Raw genomic sequence first — 25,851 nt, 5'->3', positions numbered from 1 at the left:
ACGACAGAGAAATTGGTCCTTGCTTTTGTCACATCGAAATTAGACTATTGTAACGGTCTTCTTTATGGTATTCAAAATTGTCACCTCGACAAAATTCAGTCTGTACAAAATGCTGCAGCACGATTGGTTACTCGTACAAAGAAATTTGAACATATTACACCTGTATTATTTAGACTTCATTGGTTGCCAGTAAGGGAAAGGATTAAGTTCAAAATTAACCTCCTTACTTTCAAAATACTCATTGGGAACTGTCCAGATTACCTTAAGTCATTGATAGATATCCAAGTACCTCATCGCAATCTTCGCTCGTCGAATAAAGTTCTTTTAACTAGGCATGATACAAGGTACACTACTACAAACTATGGTCTTAGGGCTTTTTCAGTGGCTGCCCCGATTTTATGGAATGATCTGTCTTTAGATGTTTCTGTCCTAGAGTTTTCAATTGACTCATTTAAACTTGAAAACTTGTCTTTTTAGAGATTGTTATAGTATGTTTTGTAATCTGTGATTTTAATTACCCTCCTTTTATTGTAGAATGTACAGAGCACTGAGACGAAGTGGAGTGCGCTTTTAAGAAATAAATAATAATAATAATAATAATAATAATAATAATAATAACATAAAACTGTGGGGTGAGGGGTAAGTTTTTGTCCTATATCATGAAAACTATAGAAGATATTGTCTATTTCAGTAAAGCATTTCAAAGAACAATAAATTGCCTTTCTAATGATACCCGACAAGTCAGGCCATGTTAAAGAGTAAGGCTCAGCAAATGACTTACAAGAAGTCATATTTGACAAAAAATGCGTGTGGGTCGCAAAATCGTGATTTTCCAGTACCCTTCAAAACATGACGCTAACAGCTATTGAGCTATATTTTTCTGTTAAACTTCCATTTCGTATTCTAGGGATCCAAAGGCTTCTAAACATACAGGTTTATTATTCGGGGGGGGGGGGGAGTGGACGTAGACCCCCCCTCCAGCCAACTGCCTCATGGATTGTTAGTAATACTTGCCGTATCAGCAAGACAAGGAGGCACAGAAAATTGTCAAAATACGTCTTACCAAAATTTTTTTACAGAAAAGTATTGAAAAAGTACATTTATAAAAATAGACAGTCATCAACAGTTTATATTACTTCAAGAATTAAATGACAATAAGACTACATTTACACGTATAAAGTCTTCTTTTTATAGCTGTGCATTAGTCCATTGCATACGAATAAAATGCTCATTCACGATGAACCAGCATAGCAAAACTGGTAAGTTTTGTGACCAGAGACAATACTGCATGAAAAATACCCACTTTTGACATTTATTTTCTTCTCCAGCACATTGCAATAAGTAAATAACATCCATAAATCCATTTTATTTGCTTAATTGGAAGGAAACCATATTTATCATATTTTCTTCCGGTTAAAAATACTGAATTACCAGAAAAATCGATTAAAAGTCATCCAATTCTATGACGTCATATTTGTTTGCTAAAAACTTATGCATTTTAGAAAAGACCAGTATCTAAGCTTTCTAAAACTATATGGTATATGACATTTAAAGCCAGTTTACTTCATCAGGGAAGGAATGTTGTACCTCTACTCCCAGCTTTTGCGCACCTCATACCGATACACGCAATTCAATTTTGACTCCAGAGAAGTAGTGTATTATTAAATATCCAATGTTAACACTTATTTTCTTGTTTAATATGTGGGAATAAATAATGTAAACACAAAAAACTGTCAAAATTTTGCTTCGTAAAAAGTAAATCACAATTGTTACATGGTATTTTGAGTAAAAAATTTCAAAATTAGCAAAAGAATTCATTTTAAAGTCGTCTTATTCGATGTACACAAATTTATTTTGCTAAAGTTTATTTTCTCTCATATAGAGCAGTATACTTTCTAAAAGTGTAAGATGTGTGTTATTTCCTGCTAGTTTACTCAATGTAGGGGAGGATATAGTACCCCTACCCATTTTCGCCATTTTTCGCGGTACATGCAAAACAAAAATCAGCCCAGATAGGTAGTGCATCCCAAAATAATCAATGTTAACATCTTTTTTCTTGTTCAGCAGGTCCTAAAGAACAAAAAAATCCCATGTAGTAGAGATGTGCGGGGTGCACGGTAGGCCCCTCCAACCCACGGACTACATGGATGTACAAAAATACATCCATGGTTTTACTGCATCCCAAAGTGGCCGAGCGGGCATTGCATGCCAAGTACTGACTGAATTTTAGGTCTCATTTTGAAGTCCGTGTGGGCTACCAAAATATGGACTTTGGTAGCCCCTGAGAAAAGTTGGTAGTCTGTGGACGCGGGACTACCACTAATTTCGACCCCTGGTATAAAAACGCTGCTTATAAACCAAAAATAGCGAACAATTTTCAACAACAAAAAATCACCAGAAAAATATTATAATGGAAAAATCATGAACAGGAGAGATAACAACTAAGATGATTAAAAATATGCTCTGAGTGACTTATAACAGATTCAGTCTGTAAGTGAATCATCAAGAATCAAAATAGCATGTAACTCGAACGTTTCTTTGGTTGTACTCGTAATGCTAGTCTGAGGGCTCCGTGGGATTTTCAACTGCCTAGACATTTGACTTATCAGTGCCAAACGCCTCTGATTATTTCTGTCTGTGTATGTAATTTTTACAATAAAACCGCTTCATTCTTAACTTATGCTTCTTCAGGCATATCTGCAATGAAAAGAAACAGAAATATTGTATTGGAGAATTTTTAGAGGGATTGAATTTTAAAGTTCAGACATACCTTTGCCTTTCCGATGTCGCTCGCGCCGAAGAAAGCGACATTATCCCAAGTTGCAACGAAGGCCCAGGTCGCGACGAAATTCGTCGGGAAAACTCGATGAATTTCTTCGGTGGCATGAAATAGTAAAACATCATCTGGATCAGTGATTTGCCTGTAGTAGACTTCGCCACCGTCATTCCTGGTGTCTGCGTCAGCCCAGAATGGCGCCACCATGCGACCGTACTCGTCTTTGTCGAGAGGAAATGGGGCGGGATTGAATTTCGTAATCTCCCTTATGAACGATAACACGCCGTTTGTGTTGACCTTTAAAATAGTAAGTACATACAGCAAGTTAAACTCACGTTGAGCCAATTTCTAGTGTCCGATTTCAATATGATGTCAACACTGTGCCAGGGGAGTTGACTTGTCGTCTTTAACGTCGTTGAGGGTAGTCAGAAGTAGTACCAACATCTTGCTTTTTGGTGGAATTTTAGCCGATTCATAATTCCTACTTTCATTTATCGATCAAAAACAAGACTGGTCTATAAAGATATCCGTGATTCGTAATTCTGAAATACAGGGCAGGAAAACATACCAAAGATTGAAATTTTGTCCAGTTTTAATCTACAAGATCATGTGAACTGAATAATGAAATTTACCTCCATTTCCATTGCCGTTCTTTGATTTCAGGGTGAAAAAAATGGTTGGTTGAATAATGTCATGGATTTTAACGCCCTGATATGTTTAAGAACTTTCTAATTAAATGCGAAGACAAGATTCTAAAGATATTTCTTTCAGAACTGAATAGGTTACAATAATAACCCATTGAACTGGGCTAACCCAGTCTTTCTATATCAGTAAAGGTTTCATTTTGTCATACGGAGAGGAATGAGAGCTCTTTCTCTTTTGAATGAAGTGATATATGGCAGCTAAATAACCATTCTGCTCCATGTAGGGAGTGTTACAACTGAAAAGATGTGACCCTAAGGGCCTTGAAGTCAAAAGTGGTAACTGAGAAAAATAGATACATTTAATAGTCTCTGTACATACACACCAACTATATTTTAGTTCTGCCGACCAGTTTTGTATCACACTGCTCACGTGGAACGAAACTTCGTTCTCATTATGTCCTGGGCGTTCAAAACGTAGCCATGGAATATCTTTTCACGCACTAATTCAAGTAAATCAGTGTTGCGAAATTTGGTATTATCATAAAAACGATGGATAGTCCAGGAAATATTGCAATGCAATGACGGGGCAAACGGATCAAAAGTGCATTTTTTAGTAAATTGAACGCATGTTGATTACGATACTCACCCAGGTAGAATAATGGTTGTGATCGTAGAATGGGAAAGGAATTGAAATGAAGATCTCACCCGAGTTACCATCGTCGTTACGATCAAGAACACTATCCCCAACAGGGGTGCCAAATGGAAACATCAAACCTGAAAGAAATATAGAAAGATAGGATTAAGTATTTGAGTTCAAGTTGACGCAGTGTCGGCGCTCTTTGAACAATAATTAGCCCAAGAATAATCTTGAAACCAATGTTCATTTGGATATTATATTCGAAAATGTTTCTTTTCAACGTAGCAGAATGATCTTCTATGTGGAAGTGTTTTCTTCTTCTTTGATGATGGGAGTACGTTCATGGGCATTTTCCTTAATTAATCGTGAAAGTACCTTTGTGGGCTATGCAACAATGCCAACAAATGCAAAATTCAAAGTAATCCTTCCAATCAAGAACAGAATTAGTTCTGATTTATCCAACCGTTAATTAAAGGCAGAATGCACCTTGAGGTCAGATACTCAGCGTCACATATGTTTACAATACTTCACTGGTATATACTGCTCGCGGACATTCATTTGAAGCATTGTGAAAATCGGAAATTTCATTTTCCCTGCAGAGTTGACGCAGTGATAGTGGCCATTTCAAAAATCGAGATATTTTTGGTAACTTTTGTCTTTGTACCATAAATTTTATGGTGACCAAATTAACTATATATTTGATTTTTGAAGAAGGTTTGTTTGCAAATGCTCTTCTTATGGAGAGTCTGCAAAACATTTTATATCCAAACTTGAATAAGCCTCAAGTTTGAACTGCACTCGTAGAGGGCTTGCTACCAGACAAATTAGACGCTGTCCTGAGCATCTTTTACTGAATATTTGTGCCATGGTTATGTTACCCTCAATTTACTTCGGTGCGGTTCACTGGCTAGCCGTGTTAGAGCAAATTCAAAAGGGCAATCACCAAACTCATTCATGTGAGTTGGGTCGTGGAATTTGTAGCAAATGCGGTTGCGTAGAAATATACCAAGACGAGTGTAGGGATTGGACAAATGATACTGACAGTTTAAGTACTCAATATGTCTGAGTATTACAAGATCATGATTGAAGTGTGAAAAGTTATCTAAAAACTAGTCCGTAACGTTGAGAACAAGTAACACATATGGTTACAATGTTCAGCTGTTACCACTCGTTGACCTTTCACTTGCCAAACAAATCAGATCAAAGGCTGTACGTTTGTCATACAAACAGCAGTGTCCGTTGCAGTAGTTCCTTAAACACCTATGTAGTAACAATAATAACACAGTTACGCCTTAGCATTTCTCCCAGGGTATAGGTTTCTGGAAAAAAATGGGCGTAATTTACCTGCAAAAAGTCACTTCAGGCGTCGTTCAAAAGTTAATACCTAACGTAGATGGCGTATCACATAAGGTCAGCGCAAACACCAATATTTAGCTCATAAACAAACGAGAGAAACTATTGACTTTAACTGATGAGGGCGTTGTCTGACAAACAACCGAGTTACGTCGAGTGGCTTCTTGAATCAAACGAAGTGAGTTTTCGAGCGTCGATGAAAACTGATATCAAAGTGTCAATAATTATTCCGCATCGATTCAGCAAGTATCCACCATCTCAGTAGCGTGTTTAATGGGAATAAAGTCGGGAAAACACGTCTCGGCAATAACCCATATACATTACACGTGATTCGCTACTACGAACGAGTTCAATTGGGGAATTCGCTTGTAGATAATGCTCAGAGTTCCTTCAAAGGTGAAGTAAAGCTCAACAACAAAGCGTTTATCAGTCCTGTGAATGACAAATCACTTACATGGTCGAGTAATCATGCTCGTAAAATGATCTCTCGTCAGTTCAGACGTCGGCGTAGTGGATTTCGGCGGCTCGTTGCGTTACTCATGCTCAGTCCAGAGAATTGAAAATGGCCGTAGTTTTATCAGATCGAGTCCAATTTTCATGCGACTTGCATCGATCGAATCGTACTTACAGATTTCAATACATGAAGCGTCAGAGTTGAGAAACCTGTGCGAGCAGCCCTAATCTTCGGAACTCCGCAATTGGTGTCCTAAAAGTGTGGTCGCTTCGCCAATCTCGCACGCTTCGTTCCAGTGCAGCAGACTTGTCATTTAAAAGAGTAGATGAATTACCTCTTCACGTCGGGATCTCCAGAAGATTAGCTCAAATAATGTCAGTTAATATCCAGCTTTTCTTGTGTCCCTTTTGAATGCAATTTCATCACACGATTCCGCTGATGGTTCGGATTTTGTGTAGACTTCCACTCACACCGACTTTCCCGGACACCGGCCATCATAAAAGTCATATCATTGCTAAGTTTTCCTCGCCGCATTACACCCGCCAAACCTTGGGTAAAATACCGGCGCGCCTGCCTTGACTGAACTGATTCAACCTTGGACCAGCAAAAATCAATAGATAATGATACAAGAACCTTTCGTACAGAAATCATAGAGCCCGAGGTTCAATACCACATAAAAATACAATCAAAACGTACGGACTATTTTTAGTTGCGTAATCACAATAAAAGCGAAGGTCCACATTTAGCACATACGTGGGTCATCCCACTATGTCCTGAGGGGCCATATCCTATGGTATAACATGGAATGAAGATATGTGGAGACATTTCTGTAAAATTTCATTTACCATGCATTTCTCAAAGACACATATCTACTTACATGTAAATCTGTTGCCAACCACATTCAATTTGCATATTGCCCGTCGATCAAATAAAGGAACATTCTGTAAAATTGGCAGCAAAATCAAACTTACCATGAACCCATTTCTTAATCGCACTCTGCGGCACTATCGTCACTTTTCATCAAAGTTTGCAAAATGTTAATGTTTCTGGTTTGAGTTTTAAATCGAAGTCTATGTTATGTCCGCATAGTTTGCTACTTATTTTAACTAACTTGTTGTCACCGAAGGTTATCTTGTAACGATGTCTGTTCACCATAAACGATCCCTGGAGTGCAGATTTTGATATGGTTTTGTACCGTATTATAAATATAACAAAAACTAAACAAATAAATAAACGATGTAACAAATAAATGAGTAAACAAATAAAAACGTTCGTACCCATTTACCCTCTACTTATTACTTTCTCCCGCTCGATTTCATGTGTTATGTAATGTACTTTTTAAAATCGGGAAATAAACCAATTATGTATATATTTAAGCTAAATCGTTTGAAATCACAGTCTATGTCTGGAAAAGTCTTTATTCCTCCTATACTGAAAGTGTCATGACCTTTGAAGATGAAACATCGTACAAAACAGATTGTGTTATACAATCTGGGGTGTTTACTTGAAACAGACTTACTATCGTTACAAGGGTGATAGGTCGAGTTGGCCTGGTTTAACGTTCTGGCGTAGTCCATCATCAGTTCACAATCACCTTGAACCCTTGATTGTACGTCTGAATAAGAAAAAAAATGTTATTCAATCCGGGGGAAACATCAGAAGCTATATATAGTCATGAGTCACGAAGGCAAAAAGTTTCGGCTTTATCAAAAACAAAATACCAGCAAGTGTAAAAAGCCGTTTGAGTCAAGGGCATTTCAAACAAAACACCACAGCCTAAGGTTTTAATCACATTAATCTATAATAGGATGATGTACACAGGCTTCCCATTAGTGTAAAAACCTCAGTAGACGCAGGTGTGATCTCACGATTTTTCAGTGTTTGTTCCTTGTTTATTTTTATGTGTAATGACCACTCCTAGGGATGTACTCTCAAATACTAAGTTTGCGCAAACAGCATGTGCTGCGCTTTAAAAACTTAGCTAAAGTGCTTCTTGTACAGAAAATCGATAATCAACAACAGCGATGCCTCAACAGCTAATACAGGCCTCTTCATAAACTTTATATCTTTCCTCGTGTTTCGCGGAGTGGGCCAAGAAACTCTGACGTATACACAGAAAAATAAATATTTTGAAATATGTATATTTACTGGTACTGCTCTGATCCTTATTTTCAATCCCGACAAACAACATACGAAATAGATTATGATTAATTGATAACAATAAATCCCCGAGAATTTTACAACAGTATAACAAAGGGATTTTTTAACGAACAAAACATGTTTTAGAAACAGAATTGCGAACACCTTTTTATTCGATTGTAAATGAAGTAGTCTTTGAACAGGAGCCTCCCCTAAAGCCGGATTATCGTAAATCTATGCAAATGTGAAAAAGCCACGCTACTGATCGGACGTGCCCTGTTTCTTCCAAGAATCCCATAATTTTGCCATGTTTCAGGCGTTCATTGTCATTGAATCTTGCACATGATGTCTGTGAATATATAACGCCTAGAGTAAAAATAAACTGAAACAATGTTCCGTTTTTTGTCCGACAACGCATGTGTTTCAAAATGTGTTCCCTGTAAGACCATTTGATCCCTCTTTGCATATGTCACGAAGTGCCCATCACGATTATTCAAATTTATCAGACGGTCAAAGCGATGTTATGAGAATTCAAAAACTCCCGCCCAGTTTATGTGGGAGATGAAAGTTTTTCGTGGACTTGTTGTGCGGATTCAGACTTTGAACTATGATAGCCAATCAGCTTTCAGTATTCATAGCCAATCACATCGAGTTTGTGATGTTGCGGTATCCTGCCAAAAATGGATACTTTTCTCACGTTCTAGATGTTACCGTTCAGTACTAGTTAGTGTTGTGGAGTTCTAGTGAATAAAGCGGTTGAACGCTGATTCGGGTGTCGATCCAGTTATTTATACTGACCCAGAACCTTGCTCACATCTCCATCCGGTACAGTTTATGCAAATGATGCGTCATTAGTAATCCCCCTATTGTACCCACACAGTCCTGTAACCTTTTACTTCCTCCTTAATATTTTGGTTGTCGTTGACGTCAATTGTGGATGAACAATTGTCGACATGTTGTAAGGCGTTGACTTATTCATCTGATTAAAGGACCAGTTTTATGCTACCTTAAGCGATGTTTTCATCATTTCTATTGTGTACGGCAATTACAAGTTTTTACTCTACTCCCAAAAGAATTTGAAACATCCACTATTTAGCTTATCAACTTGAAATTGCGTCTTTGCGCTGTTATTGTTTAAATTTGAATTCTAGTATGGACCATAATTCACTTGTTAACGGCAAGAACGCAGTTTACAAATGTACAGGCTGAGTTGACAAGCTGAATATTATATATATCAACATACTTTGGGGAGTCGAACATGAAATTACGGTTGACGTTGACAACAAAATAATAAAAAAATCATCAAAAGTTTGCAGTACTGGCCCTTTAATAGATTAATAAATGTTACTCTGCCCTCCTTTAGAATTGTCATCTTATATATGCACCTCGAGTATGTATATTATGTTTATGCCAGGATAAGCCGTAAAATCCCCTAATACACTCAAAAGAATGTCCTACCTGGGTACGCCGGGTCGTGAGTAAAGTTGGCACTGATCGCCACCCAGTTTTTGCCGCTGTTGATCAAGCCCCACATATAATCAGTTGAATAATTCGTAAACAGGGAGTCCACGAGCGCCGCCTTGATACTGACAGGAAAGGCGTCAAAATTGCTGGCCTTGTCCCTCGTTTCGCTGATGTAGTTGGGCAGATCAGCCTGCAAAAAAGGTGAAAACATAGTGACCTGAATGACACTAATGATGAAACTAATTACAATACACGATATTAGTTTTAAATTATTAAAGACATCTCGCTAATCAATAAGACGGATTAAGTTTACAGTTAGTTTACAATTCAAAAGAGACAAAAGAAAGTGATACGGGATACGGAGGTAGTTGATCAAGTTTGTTTCACTGAAGAGGGGTGTTGAAAATCAGTCTCTCGTATATACATGAGCAAGTGCATTGGAAAGGAATGGAGATGATTATTTTATTATGAGCGGAAGAGCGACTTAGAAGAAGCCCATGGCTACCATTCTGCAGAGTACAATTCAAATAGAGGTACAGGCTTGCCGACTGGAAGGGTCACAGGCGGCAGGGAGAGGGTATAGTGAGAGGTTCATAATGCGAAGATGGAAAGCGGCGAGTTTTCTGGTGGAAGTTTGGACAATCAATCGCGTCGATGGTTGATTGGAAATAAGGAAACAATTTAAATCGTAGTAGGAAGGCAGTTGCCAACATCTTTCACTTTCTCCAAGGTTTAGTTTTTACAGATTACCTTAAAATATTACATGTCAAACGTTTTTGCGAATAATTTATCGAATTCCGACCGGTGGCTGGTTTCACTGATCCGTAAGGGTCGTGGATAATTGAAAAATGCGAACAGCAAATTACACTCAGTGTATTTGACCTTGAGCCCCACCCCCGGAAGTTTGATGTATGAAAAACCGACGGCGAAATTGATGATTGGAGCATCCCTGTAACAAATTCGAAGAAAGTACTTCTGACATTTTTTGAAAAATAACAATTTCAAAACACAATAAAAAATTACGGTGCTTGGTGAAACCCATAGCACATATAGTTAGCATGGCGAATTGGCGATCAATATAGTCGAAATAGCATATACAAGTAAGCCCGCTCTTCCCCGATCTAAACTCGGCCCCTTTGTAGAAACATCTTTCCTTTCTCTATGGTGAAATTTGTGGTCGGCATCGTATGTATTAATTTGATGAAATAACAGCAATTTATATTTGATTAGTGAAGTCCCTATCGACACTTGCATATGTTCTGCAAGTCGTCCCCTTCAGACCTAAACTTCGCCAATAATTTGCCAATAATTGCTAATAGTCATCACTTTTATAGCAGTCTCTGAAGTCCGTGCCAGAAAATTCAATTAAGTTGAGTATCCACTTGTCTTTGTTTGCCTTTGTTTACACAATAGTCAAGGCAACGAGGTTTTTATGCCATTGTTCAGACTAACAAATATCTCGCCCGGTCAACGCTCTACAATGCACTGTCAACGTTCTGTGATTGATTGCGCCTTTACGACTCAGAGGCGAGTTTGGACCTCGGCCTACGCAGGTTAAGGTATTCAATTGTCAAGCTGATAACAATAAATGGTAACTTGGCTACGTCTGGCACAACACAGTGTCCTTTTTCATTTTCTTTATATCAAAGAAATTTCAATGTGTGTCTAAATGACAAGGATGGAAAACTCTTACCTCAAACAAAGCGTCAATTTGAGCATCATTCAATTGTTCTCTCCCGGACCTTACGTTGTCGAAATCGCGAGTATCACCAAGCGCACTGGCGAAAACACTCCGCGCGTTGGCCTTCTGAAATCTGAAGCGATAGCCTATGATCAATTCTGTTGTTGAACTTCGAGGATCGGTCCTTCTGAGGGCTCGCTCATAAAGCTTCGATTCAGACTCCTTGCCTGCGATGTAATTCTTGATGTGGTGGAACTGGTCATCCGGTATTCCAGCCAATTCTAAAAGAAAGAGGAATAGAGTTTCTGTCCTGTGAAAGGGAAAATACTTAAGGGATTGAGGAAATCATTCGTCGTGCCGGCAAGACTGAAGACGGTTGGGCCCACATTTGACAGTTCATTAGGGAAAGACTGCATTAACTTGCATGGTACCTGAAACCCGGGTCCTTGCCTCACCAACTCGGGTGACAAACAGAAGACTTTTAATTCCCCCAAGGTGTGAATGTTCCATTGTTATGTTTATCTTATCCAGCTGGTGCCATTGTAGTGCCATTGTAGGAAAGGCAGGTCTGTGAAATTAGGTATTCCTAAGTTAATGGAGCTCTCCCGTAATGTTTACAAATTTACATAATCCTAGCAGGTCCAGATGTTGAAAAAGATGTGGAAAGCCCAAAAGAAAAAACCCACCATCCATTACATAATGAAGATTGGTTCCAGCGTTCTACAGATGGGATGCCGTATCTACAAAACACCCCCCCCCCAAAAAAACAAAAACAAAGTCAACCAAAGGCGATTCTACTGCGTACGGGTTAACTCAAGGTGGATTACCCCTAACCAACAATTTCCCATGATCATCTATTTATCCAAGGGCTAAAACTCTTTCGGAAAAGGTCATCTTGCAATTGATTTCTATTCAGTGCAACAAAAGTATACTATAAACCAATACAAGACGATGACTTTTTACAGTATCATTTTTATTTGTAGCAGAGCATCATTTTTGTGTTTAAAATGTTTGGGAGTTCTTTTTTTAGTTCCTTTGTGAATTTTCCTTTCAGCATTTCTGAATTTCAGAGATGTCATATGTTGCAGTCTTCGGACTGACCGCGATTCCTATTATCACAATACTGCAAAGCATGCTGGGAAATTCCTGCTCTAACGACGTGGTGTCATGGCGGCCAAACATCAAGTATACGTGTATAAAATACGGTTTTATTTTTCTCGGTGTTTGGAGAGAAGATCACTTGAATACATCAATAATGGAATAAAAGAAACAAATTCGAAGGGTCACGCTGCAAATGAAAAACATTGAGTTACATTTGACCCCTCAATTTAGGCATTCCTGAGGCATGCAAGACTTTGATTTTGTGTGCATTTTCATCCAAAGAAGCTTTAGACGAGAAATGCTCTTCTTTACACCGTACACCATTGAACTACATGGGGAACAGCCATACTTGGTGACCAGCGGCACATTTACGTAATTGAAAGTTCCGAAATGCAAGTTTTTATTTTGGGATTTGTGACAAATCTCCATCATTTTGCCATGTCGTATATTGAAAAATCCTGGCAGACATTTCATGATTAGGGTTTCTTTACATCATTTATTATTTGTAAAACAAAATTATTCTCCAAGAACATCTCATCTGTGAATTTTGTAAAAAAAAATACCAATTTTTTTCTGAATATACACTATTTTGGGTGAAAATACACTGACATGTTTAATTTTTTGTGCATTTTCATCCAATGAGTAAATATTACTCCAACTAGGATTTCTGAGTTTATTTATATCTTGTTTGTTTACATGACTCCGTCTTTGCATAAGTATGGCAAATAAAAAATATACAGTTACATGAAATAGAGAGAAAAATGGATTCTTTGAGATTTTCCTCACCTGGCTTACTGACCCACCTGTCATCAATATTCCATATACAAATGTTCTGAGTGCCTGAAATATTGACGACGCCATCTTTCTTATGCACACTTTCAGCCTGCCACTGCTATCACAACGCGCGACAGATCGTTTGCATCAAGTTATGGTTGTTTGAATGACGATCAACTTCAGCGGAAAGTTTCACTGAAATGCGACTCTGAACAGGTCGAAATGAGGTCTAAACTGAGTGAAACGATAAATCTTGCACACAAATGTCGATATTTAGTTCCAGAGACCAGCTCAGGAACTGTTAGTTTTTGCTCACTTTCTTTCATTCTTTCTTTCTTTCTCTATTTCTCCTATTACTACCATATAACATGCTATATACAAATTTTACCTTTATTACCCAGAATGCATTGCGACATGCTTGTGACGTCATCACTCAGCTCGGACGGGTTTCACGGGCATTTCTTGTTTGTTTATTTTTTTTATTTTCCATTGCACAAATATCAAATTGCGTTCAGCTATTAATAATTCTAGCTTTCTTTCGTTTTGTTTTTTGTTGCTTTTTGCTTTTTATTTTTCTCTAAATACCCGCCGTATGTGGCGCTATACTGTTACGTCATACGCCTTCCAAACTGGTTTAGATTGGTCTGGCGGACATGTTAAATTTTTGCATTGCGATGAATCAAGCATAGCGACCGTGCGTTATCGTTCAAGAGCTTAGATATTGTGACGTTTCGGAGAGCGATCGCATTTTGACAGTGGGTTTTATAACTTTATTATAAGTTTTGCCGAAGATATTTGTATACATATACGAGGCTTTCTTTTTTGATTTTCCGGAGCTGAGTGGGTAGCCATGTAGCCTCGGTTTTCAAGTTCAACGGCCTAGGTCCGATGTTGTCTGATATACATTTTTGTGCGTTGTCGCCCCGTATGTATCTGTTGCGTTTTTTACCGTAGATGTAGGAATTTGCAATCTGTGTAGCTTTACGAACTTCAGCCCTCACTATAGGTACGTGCATGCATATTAAAATCCCAAGCACTCTTTCATTCTGCTCCAATCTTCGTCACACATTCTCTTTTCTTCCGCTGCTCTGGTCTCTGGAACTTCGCTTTTGCTTGCAATTGCTCTCTAGTTCTTTATATTTTAGTAGACGATCGCGAGTAGAGGTTGGGGCTAGCTGTTCAGAACGATCAACAGATTTGTGTACGTGAATCACGATGACCGAGTCACGCTCTATCGCAGCGAGATTGACGCCAATTTTATGACATTCAAACAGGATGACAACATCATTGATCAATAAATGAGTAGAAATGCATACTCTTGACACGCCTACATATAAATATGAAGACATTTTTTGACAGCGAGCTCGAGCTGTGAGATTGCCGATTAAATTTGAGCAAAGCCCGGAGACCCTCCCTTCTTGGCGGGAGATATTGGTTGACACATGTTATTTACGTTGTCAAGGGGCGATTGACATAGTAATACCTATTTAGCATTTCACCAGCACTGAATCAAAGTCTTCGACTTGCCTATACTAAAGGTCAAATGACATTATTCATTTAAGGGTCATTCTTCAACAATAACTCAGTTGTCTGAGATCAATTGGTACGGTACGCGTGTGACCTGCACGTGTGAGATATAGAGTACCACTATAAAAACAACAGAATTGATCAAAAGATAAACTACCACTGGCGAAATTTATTTTCGTACTTTGGTTCCTCCTCCAGCAGCAGCTTCATCTAGTGTTTGTTGTGTTTTGTAATTTGCATGCCTAACCACACTCCCTGAGTGTGTTGTTGAGCAATACAGTAATTAAAAGTAAATAGATTTCACAAAACATTGTACCGCGATTGCGATCTTACAAACATTGGCTGATTTTTTGACATCAGCAAATTGCAGGGTAAGATCTTTGCTGAAGTTTCATTTTTCACCGTGTGGAAATTCTGTTTTTATGTGATTCTGTTTTTACAAGAGTCTGCGAGAAATCTGCTCCCTTGCCAGTGTTTCTTCGTACAACAGTATTTCGTTTGCTTTCGCAATATATGGGACAAAGACACGTTGTTGCTAAAATGCTGGCCAAGCACGATAGTATAGAAATAACGGGCGACGCGCTGACCATTAACGTTTATTTGTGGGCAAGGGCGAGAGGAAAGCCAAAAATTAACGCCTCGCCCGTAAATTTGGCTTTCCTCTAGCCCGCGCCCACAACGTTAATGGTCAGAGCGGAGTCTGTTATTTCCATTATATTATCAGCGAACCCAAGAAAACCGTCAAAATTTCCGAAAATTTCTGGAGCGAACGACAACTGGGCCCCAGAAACTGAGCAATACGCGACGCACTGTCACGTGCGCTATAAAAAATTGGCAAATCCGGAAATGTTTTGAGAAAAAGTATCTCAACTTGACCTACAAGTGCTCCATTTTATTTTGTGATTGATTATGATTTACGTTTGAGCTATAAAATTACGATACTTTGAGTTGTTAATCCTATTATTCATATTCACGGGCATGTAAACAAACCATTACTGTGTATTTGTGATCAGTCACGTAGTTCAGCTCGACCAATCAAAATGCGACGGACAGGGCATGGTAATATAATTCACGACAGTGCGTCGTTGTTTAAGTCGTCGTTCGAAGGATCGGGATCTATGAGTGAGGCCGAAGGTCGAACATTACATGTATTAGTACGACATACTATTGTAGTATAGTCCGTGGGCTAGAGGGGGTCTACGTGCACCCCCCACACAGGTAACAAACCTGTATTTTTCAGAAGCCTTGGGATCCCTAGAATACGAAATGGAATTTTAACAGAAAAATATAGGGATGGAATAGCTGTTATGGTCATGTTTTGAAGGGTACCGCAAAATCACGATTTTGCAACCCAGTTGCATTTTCGTCAAATTTGTCTTCTTGTAAGTCATCTGCTGAGCTTATTTTTTAACATAACCTCACTTATTTGGTACCATTAGAAAGGCAATTTATGTTCTTTAAGATGATATATTGCAACATGCAATATATTCTACAGTTTTTGTGAAATATGACCAAAACTTACCCCATACCCCAAAGTTTAACATTGCAAATTACAGTAAATCTCAATTATACCAATTTTTTAGCTAGGCAGAATAAAAAATCCAATTCTTTGTATAAAATTGGTTTTATTTGGTACAGGGACATGTCGGAAATATGAAATAGACTTTTAACAGAAAAAATATTGGGTCTCTACAGCTGTAACAATCATATTTTGAAGGGAACCGCAATATTACAATGTTGCAGATTTGCATGCTTTTTGTTAAAGCTGTCTTCATATTAGTCATCTGCTGAGCTTGTTTTTGAATATAATCTAATTTGTTAGGTATCATTAGAAAGATAATTAACTAGTCTTTAAAATGACATATTGTAACATGCACTATCCTGTATAGGATTCATGAAATATGACCAAAACTTACCCCATACCCCAAAGTTTACATTGACAATTGCAGTCATAGCTAAAATCAAATTCTACCAATTTTTTAGCTAGACACAAAAAATCTGGCCATTTTTGCTATTAAATCTGTTTTATTTGGTACAGGGATATGTCAGAAATATGAAATAGACTTTTAACAGAAAAAATATTGGGACTTTACAGCTGTAACAGTCAGATTTTGGAGGGAACCGCAATATCACAGTGTTGCAGATTTGCAAGCATTTTTGTTAAATTTGTCTTCCTATAAGTCATCTGCTGAGCTTGTTTTTGAATATAATCTAACTTGTTAGGTATCATTAGAAAGATAATTTACTAGTCTTTAAATTAACATATTGTAACATGCACTATCTTGTATAGTTTGTATGAAATATGACCAAAACTTACCCCATACCCCAAAGTTTACGTTTAAAATTGCAGTCATAGCTAAAATCGAATTCTACCAATTTTTTAGCTAGACACAAAAAATCTGGCCATTTTTGCCATTAAATCTGTTTTATTTGGTACAGGGACATGTCAGAAATATAAAATAGACTTTTAACAGAAAAAATATTGGGTCTCTACAGCTGTAACAGTCATATTTTGAAGGGTACCGCAATATCACAGTGTTGCAGATTTGCATGCATTTTTGTTAAACCTGTCTTCCTATAAGTCATCTGCTGAGCTTGTTTTTGAATATAATCTAATTTGTTAGGTACCATTGGAAAGGTAATTTATTCTTCGTTAAGATAACATATTGTAACATGCAATATCTTGTACAGTATTCATGAAATATGACCAAAACTTACCCCATACCCCAAAGTTTACATTGACAATTGCAGTCATAGCTAAAATCAAATTCTACCAATTTTTTAGCTAGACACAAAAAATCTGCCATTTTTGCTATTAAATTTGTTTTATTTGGTACAGGACATATCAGAAATATGAAATAGACTTTAACAGAAAAAATATTGGGACTTTACAGCTGTAACAGTCAGATTTTGGAGGGAACCGCAATATCACAGTGTTGGAGATTGCATGCATTGCATGTCTTTGTTAAATTTGTCTTCTTATAAGTCATCTGCTGAGCTTGTTTTTGAATATAATCTAGCTTGTTAGGTATCATTAGAAAGATAATTTATTCTTTGTTAAGATAACATATTGTAACATGCAATATCTTGTACAGTATTCATGAAATATGACCAAAACTTACCCCATACCCCAAAGTTTACATTGACAATTGCAGTCATAGCTAAAATCGAATTCTACCAATTTTTTAGCTAGACACAAAAAATCTGGCCATTTTTGCTATTCAATCTGTTTTATTTAGTACAACGACATGTCAGAAATATGAAATAAACTTTAACAGAAAAATATTTGGACTCTACAGCTGTAACAGTCATATTTTGAATGGTACCGCAATATCACAGTGTTGCAGATTTGCATGCATTTTTGTTAAACCTGTCTTCTTTTAAGACATCTGCTGAGCTTGTTTTTGAATATAATCTAACTTGTTAGGTACCATTGAAAAGGTAATTTATTCTTTTTACGATAACATATTGCAACATGCACTGTCTCGTATAGTATTCATGAAATATGACCGAAACTTACCCCATACCCCAAAGTTTACGTTGAAAATTACAAAGCAAATTACAGCGAATCTGAAACTCTACCATTTGTTTACAATTTATTAACTTTGTATACAAAGGGCAATGCCTGTATGCAACCTATGAAATCTGTGATTTTGTTAAAAAAGTATGTCACAAATATGAAATTAACTTTAAACAGGAACATGATATGATTTTGTAGCCTTTTAGATCATATTTGGAAGGGTACCCAGGTATCATGGCAAATTTGTCGAAACACATACATTTCCTATATATGGGTTTCCCCCTCCAAAAATGATCCAAATGGCTACTAAATAGTATCATCTTCCCGTTAAAAGTTTATTTCATACTTGTGACATACATTTGTAACAAACAAATCAGATTTCATACAAGAATTGCCTTTTGTATTATGTGTAGCAAAAAATGGAAGAATTTAAGATAATTTTTTGGGTATGGGTAAAATTTGACCATATTTCAGGAAACTGTGAAGGCCATTGCATATTACAATAGGTCATCTTGAAGACGAATAAATTGCCCTACTAATGATACCTCACAAGCCAGGTTATGTTACAAAATAAGCTCGGCAGATGACTTACAAGAAGAATAATTTAACAAAAAAGGTGCCAGTCTGCGGTACTGCAATTTTGCGTCACCCTTCAAAATATGGCTGTTACAACTATACAATCCAAATATTTTTTTGTTAAAAGTCTATTTCACATTTTTTACATAACCCAGTACCAAATACAACAGATTTAATAACAAAACAGTGCCCTTTTTATCATGTCTAGCTAAAAATTTGTGGAATTTGATCATGTTAGCTATTACAGTCCTTTCTATATAAACCATGGGGTATGGGGTAAGTTTTGGTCATATGTCATGAAAATTATACAGGATATTGCATGTTACTATATTTCATTTTAAAGGCGAGTAAATTACCTTTTTAATGATACCTAACATACCATGTTGTATTCAAAAATAAGCTCAGCAGACAACTTACAAGAAGACAGGTTTAACAAAAACTCATGCGAGTCAACTATATTGTGATTTTGTAGTATACTTCAAAAAATGACTGTTACAGCTATAAAATCCCAATATTTTTTCTGTAAAATATTACTTTATATTTCTAACATGTTTCAGTACCAAGTAAAACAGATTTAATACAAAACATTGCTGTTTTTATTGTGTGTAGGTAAAAACTCAGTAGAATTTGACGTTAGCTATGACAGTATCTTTGGATATACACTTTGGGTATGGGGAAAGTTTTGTCATATTTAATGAAAACTATACAAGATATTGCATATTACAATATGTCATTTAAAGCACTACTTAATTACCTTTCTAATGATACCAATCAAGCCAGGTTATAATCATAACAAGCTCAGCAGACGACTTATAGGAAGACAGATTTAACAAAAACACATGCGGGTCAGTAATACTGAGATTTTGCTGTACCCTTAAAAATATGACTGTTACAGCTATAGAATCCCAATATTTTTTCTGTTAAAAGTCTATTTCATATTCTTAACATGTCCCAGTACCAAATAAAACAGATTTAATACAAACATTGCCCAATTTTTTTATGTCTGAGTAAAAATTGGTAGAATTTGATTTTAGCTATGACTGCAATTTTAGATGTAAACTTTAGGGTATGGGGTAAGTTTTGGTCATATTTCATACAAACTATACAAGATATTGCATGTAACAATACATCATTTTAAAGACTAGTAAATTAGCTTTTCAATCGTACCTAGCAACTTACATTACATTCGATAAAAACCTCAGCAGATGACTTATAAGAAGAGAGTTTCAACAAAAATGCATGCAAGTCAGGAATATGGAGATTTTGCCGTACCTTTCAAAATATGACTGTTACAACTACAGAATTCCAATATTTTTTCTGTTAAAAGTCTATTTCATATTTCTGACATATCCCTGTACCAAATGAAACAGATTTAATAGCAAAAATGGCCAGATTTTTTGTGTCTAGCTAAAAATTGTTAGAATTTGATTTTAGCTAACGACTGCAATTTTCAATGTAAACTTTGGGGTATGGGGTAAGTTTTGGTCATATTTCATGAATACTATACAGGATAGTGCATGTTACAATATGTCATTTCAAAGACTAGTAAATTATCTTTCTAATGATACCTAACAAGTGTGGTTATGTTCAAAAACAAGCTCAGCAGATGACTTATAGAAGACAAATTTAACAAAAATGCATGCAAATCTGCAACACTGTGATATTGCCGTACCTTCCAAAATCTGACTGTTACAGCTGTAAAGTCCCAATATTTTTTCTGTTAAAAGTTTATTTCATATTTTTGACATGTCGTTGTACTAAATAAAACAGATTGAATAGCAAAAATGGCCAGATTTTTTGTGTCTAGCTAAAAAATGGTAGAATTCGATTTTAGCTATGACTGCAATTGTCAATGTAAACTTTGGGGTATGGGGTAAGTTTTGGTCATATTTCATGAATACTGTACAAGATATTGCATGTTACAATATGTTATCTTAACAGAGAATGAATTATCTTTCTAATGATACCTAACAAGTTAGATTATATTCAAAAACAAGCTCAGCAGATGACTTATAGGAAGACAAATTTAACAAAAATGCATGCAAATCTGCAACACTGTGATATTGCGGTTCCCTCCAAAATCTGACTGTTACAGCTGTAAAGTCCCAATATTTTTTCTGTTAAAAGTCTATTTCATATTTCCGACATGTCCCTGTACCAAATAAAACCAATTTCATACAAAGAATTGCATTTTTTATTCTGCCTAGCTAAAAAATTGGTATAATTTGAGATTTACTGTAATTTGCAATGTTAAACTTTGGGGTATGGGGTAAGTTTTGGTCATATTTCACAAAAACTGTAGAATATATTGCATGTTGCAATATATCATCTTAAAGAAGAATAAATTGCCTTTCTAATGGTACCAAACAAGTGAGGTTATGTTAAAAAATAAGCTCAGCAGATGACTTACAAGAAGACAGATTTGACGAAAATGCAATTGGGTTGCAAAATCGTGATTTTGCGGTACCCTTCAAAACATGACCATAACAGCTATTCCATCCCTATATTTTTTCTGTTAAAATTCCATTTCGTATTCTAGGATCCCAAGGCTTCTGAAAAATACAGGTTTGTTATCCTGTGTGGGGGGTGCACGTAGACCCCCTCTAGCCACGGCCTATGTAGTATACACCGAGGTTCAGCTTCGGCCTCACACTTCCATCTCGGGCCTTCGATCGACTATCCAAGCAACGCTGCAAGCAGATGTGGTCTTGGCTAGCAACCCCAGTAGTTCCCTATCGTTCACGGCCACTATTGTAGCAATTGAATACATGCCTGTCCACTGAGAAACTTTGCAAATAATCAAAATATCTCCTTAGGGAGCGTTCAGTTATTACGGCCGGAGGTTGGCCGGCAAAATCCGAGAGGGGGTTCACCTTAAATTTGAAAACTGCAAGCGCGGGGGGGGGGGGGGTCATGTGTTTTTCGAACAGCTCAAAGGGGGTTCACTTAATTTTGATAAGTACCCGTCCTGTCAAAAAGCAGTTTCAGTGTTCAGAAATATTCTGAGAGGTAAAATGATTTACTGCATGATTTCATTCTCTGAAGTCATTTTACTGTAAATCCGAACAGAAGTATGATTATCTGTCACAGAACATCTTGACTTGGCATTTCTGAGGCTTGTCTTACTGTACATCGAGCTCATGGAGGGCAATGAACAATCACTATTACTTACATATTAGAGATATGGCAAGTTTTGTCAGGGAAAATATTTAACACCTATTAAGGTAGCGGTAAAGGCTATTTTTGCACGAATTCTTTTCTCAAAGTTAATGTCAAGTTTCAAATGTTAGAATCAAGATATTTAGTTCAAATTTTCAGGATAACTCCCTTAGTTAATACTTTCTTCAAAGAATATAAAAATTGTATATTTGTAGCCACGATTTTGAAATATGACACCAGTCAATATTAAAATTTAATTTTTCATATTTTTTTACATATTTGAATTTAATAATCGGATAGTATTAATATTACTAAAATAGTTATAAATATGTTGACACTATTAATTGTAAGATTTGTACGGCAGGATTTGTAAATAAAATTTGTTTTTATGATTTTACATGGGTTTACATATCAAAAAATTATTAAAAATTCTTTAAAATTTCAAAATGTGATTTTTCAAAAAGTACTTCAAATACAGAAAAATTGTGCCATACAAATCTTATCTGTAACCTTGTTAATAGGCTGTAAAATTTCATGTCCATATCTCATTTCAAAGGTTGGATTAAATTGGCATAAAATTATGTAGGAAAACTGTTATTCTGTCAAAAATGTTGAAAACAAGTCATATTTGCACCCCTCGTTTAAAGTCACAGAGCAGTCTTTTTGGTTAATCTCACTTTTGACACCTGACACCTCTTTGACACTCAAAGAATCTAAAAATGCATTTACAATAGCAGTCACGCATTCTGAATGCAAGCACTGCCTTGTCAAACTTTCCTGAAAAACAGTAAAAAATGACTTTCCCTTTTCAAACATTTTTTAAAAGCTAGGGGACCTCTACCATAGTTAATACACTAAGGACTCCCCAACTTCCTCTTATTTGGTCAGTTTTTCAGAAGTTTCAACGGGCTATAACTCTGCAATGCCTATGACCCCAAATGTCTAGTTTTTTTTTATTCCACAGAGAATGTTGACTACTTTTATATTTCAATAGTTTTATTGAAGTTTATAACTGACGCTCTAGCCTTTACCGCCAGCTTAAAGCACAGATTAAGTTGGTTTAGCATTGTAAAAAATTATTGTTTTGTCATAGACTCAAATGTATTGTGAATCAACATTTCGGTGAAATTCCAAACTCCAATTTCTTGCACACATATCAATTTTTAACCATCCTAGTCTATCTAAGTACTTTAAAATGAATGATCGAACGCCTGTAAATACACAAATTTAGCTAGTTTTGTATTGGAAAAAATTATTTATAGTTTCCTCTTAGCCTCCCATGTACAGTTAATCTACATTTCGGTGAAATTCCAAAATCCAATTTCTGGCACACACATCCACTTGCAACTACCCTAGTCAAATCAAGTACACACATCCACTTGCAACTACCCTAGTCAAATCAAGTACATTAAAATGAATTATCAAACATTTATAAATACTCAGATTTAGCTTACTTTTGTACTGGGAAAATTATTCATAGTTTCCTCATTCCTCATATCATAATATGCACCTTTGATATTCTAATCAAGTACAATTATGTTAATCAACGAACATCAGTATTTGCACAAGTATAGCAAGTTTTTCATCAGAAAAAAATTAATCACAATTTTATCATAGACCCCCTTGTATAGTGGATGAACATTTTTGGTGAAATTCTAAAGTCAATTTTTTGTACACATAATACTTGTAACAACCCTATTCAAATTAAGTACATTTATCTCAATTGTAAAATGTCTATAAATGTATAGATATTGCTAGTTTTGTATTGAAAAAGTGTTGCATAGCTTTCACAGACGACCATGTACAGTGAATCATCATTATCAACAGCTAATCATCAATTAAATCCAAATATCAACATTTTGTACACACATACACGCTTGCGCAAACATATTGCGATCCACCTGTAATTTCTGTCCAATACCCTTTGAGGGGTAATTTCAAAATTATAGCAAGTCAGAAGGGGAAATTTGAACATTAACATCTCGTGAGTTTGTAAAGGGGGTCATTTGAAAAAAATCTGAGAATCTTTTTTTGGATTCTATCGCACCCCTAGGTGTTTGTGTATGCAGCTTTACTCAAACAATGTGGGGGTCATTAAGTTTTCGTCATCTTAAAAGGATGGTCATCAATGTTTTGGTGCAATGGGAAGGGAGGTTCACTTATTTTGACTGATGCACAGAAAGAAGTTGCCGGCCCATCCCGGCCATAATAACTGAGCGCTCTCTAAGCACTTGGTTCTCGGCTCAGGGTTATCCCCGCTCTGTGGTGGACAAAGCCAAACAGCGCGTTGAACCACTAACGCAGGAGGATGCGTTAATGTCAACAAACCGTTCTCAGTGCGATCGCATTCCTCTTGTGTTAACATACCATCCTTTTAACAATAGCATCTGCAAAATCATCTTTGAGGACTTTCCATCTCAACTATATCCCTTAATACAAAGCACATTTTGTCCGCATCTCCCATCATGGCATTTTGATGTGACTCGAATATCAAAGACCGGCCCGTAAGTTCCAGTTTACCTAATCGATACTGAGCAACTGGCGCCATTATGTGTTGTAAAATAGCACCAAACGAAGAAAAACAATTGTATCAAAGATAACAGCAAGTGTTTGATGTGTTGTTCCAGTGAATCAACCCAGACAATGCTATATTTTCGCAGACTTGGAGCTATAGATAGAATCAAGCCAGAATATGCGGTATTTTCGCGGACTTCATAACCACTTCCTTAAAGGCATCGTAGCTTGCTATTAACTCAAAGAAAATTAAAGCTGCAAGCAGCGTTGGCGGGGTGATCCAAATGCCACTTGCAAACTTCAAAGTGCTCACACTAAGGATCATACAAGCAAAATTTGGATTCAATCGGTGCTTTGGTTCTGGTGAAGATTATTAATGTTTAAATTGTTATTTTGGCAAAATCCAATATGGCGGCTAAACCACGCGACCGATCAAAGTCCCTTTCGGAAACTTGAAAGACACAACACGTAAGATATTACGTGTAAAATTTCAGTATAAACTTGTGTTGGTTCTGGAGAAGAAGATTTTTAAATATTAAACTGTTATTTTTCGAAAATCCAATAAGGCGGCAAAGGTCACGTGACCGCATTCGATTTTAATTACAAATTGTTAAAACCTTATGTCATCCTTGCTATATAAAAATTTCAAACTGACGTGACCCCACCATCATCAGGAGAAGCCATTTTAAATGTTTTAGAAAATCATGTAGGCCGCCAGGTCACGTGAACAATCAAAATTTTAAGGATGATATGCACGAGTACTCATAGTTACTTATTAGCCCTGCAAGTTTGAGAAGTTTACGTTCAATGGTTTCTGAGATCAAGAGTGACAAAAAAGATATTGAAGAAGAAGAAGAGGAAGAAGAATATTGACCTCCAGTAAAACCAATAGGGGCTCAAGCCTTATGGACACAACTTAGGCTCATATATTAGAAAATAGAAATGGACGACCTTGGACCATATTTCAAAACCATTCCAAAACAACGAGAAAAACTAGGCTCTCGCATTGGTGCGAGTTAAACGCTGCAGGGAAGTGCTTGATGAGCGTTACGAAACTCCTCTCCCCCAAAGAAGTATAGCAAATGGAAATCCATGTCGATTTTAAGGATGCGCATATATATTCAATATATCAATATATGACATCACCTCAGACACCTCAGCCTATACGTGAAAATGAAATCAATCAGCTTGTCGTGGAACACACAAATGTTATGAGACAAACATAAAAGTTCTATATCCGCAGTTTAAATAGTGGACCACAGTGAGTTGAACTCGCTAGTGACAGGCCAGAAGACTTATTTGCAAGTAACCCTGGAGCTATCAATGCAGCCAATATTCCTCCATTCACAGCTCAAGAGGTAAACTTGAAAGACACTAGGCTCACAGAGAGATATTGGCTGTGACTAAGGATATGGTTATAAGCTGAAAACTTGGCGAAATACGGATAGGTATTAGCTTACCTAACATAGAGGCGACAGGTAGAAGTGCAAAAAGCGAGGCACACAGGGCGAATGCCTCCGTCGCCATGTCGC

General features: G+C 36.7%; 1 protein-coding gene across 2 annotated transcripts; it reads right to left on the bottom strand.

Annotated features, from left to right (window-relative positions):
• Positions 1-528: 528 nt before the first annotated feature.
• LOC139131442 (uncharacterized) lies at positions 529-25,851 on the bottom strand. 2 transcript variants are annotated; one of them, XM_070697481.1, is made up of 6 exons: positions 25,780-25,851; positions 11,161-11,429; positions 9,462-9,657; positions 7,384-7,479; positions 4,067-4,194; positions 529-3,073 (listed from the first exon to the last, which is right to left on the bottom strand). In XM_070697481.1, exons 1-6 carry the CDS (start codon positions 25,844-25,846, stop codon positions 2,738-2,740), a joined length of 1,092 nt encoding a protein of 363 aa, XP_070553582.1. In that variant the 5' UTR covers positions 25,847-25,851; the 3' UTR covers positions 529-2,737. The 2 variants fall into 2 exon arrangements, with proteins under 2 accessions (XP_070553582.1, XP_070553583.1); XM_070697482.1 differs by lacking the exon at positions 529-3,073 and adding an exon at positions 3,098-3,318.

This window comes from Ptychodera flava, chromosome 4 (genome assembly GCF_041260155.1).
Source record: "Ptychodera flava strain L36383 chromosome 4, AS_Pfla_20210202, whole genome shotgun sequence".
Lineage (NCBI taxonomy): Eukaryota > Metazoa > Hemichordata > Enteropneusta > Ptychoderidae > Ptychodera > Ptychodera flava.
Note: the sequence above shows the minus strand (reverse complement) of the source record. Positions and strands in the feature narration are given on the sequence as shown.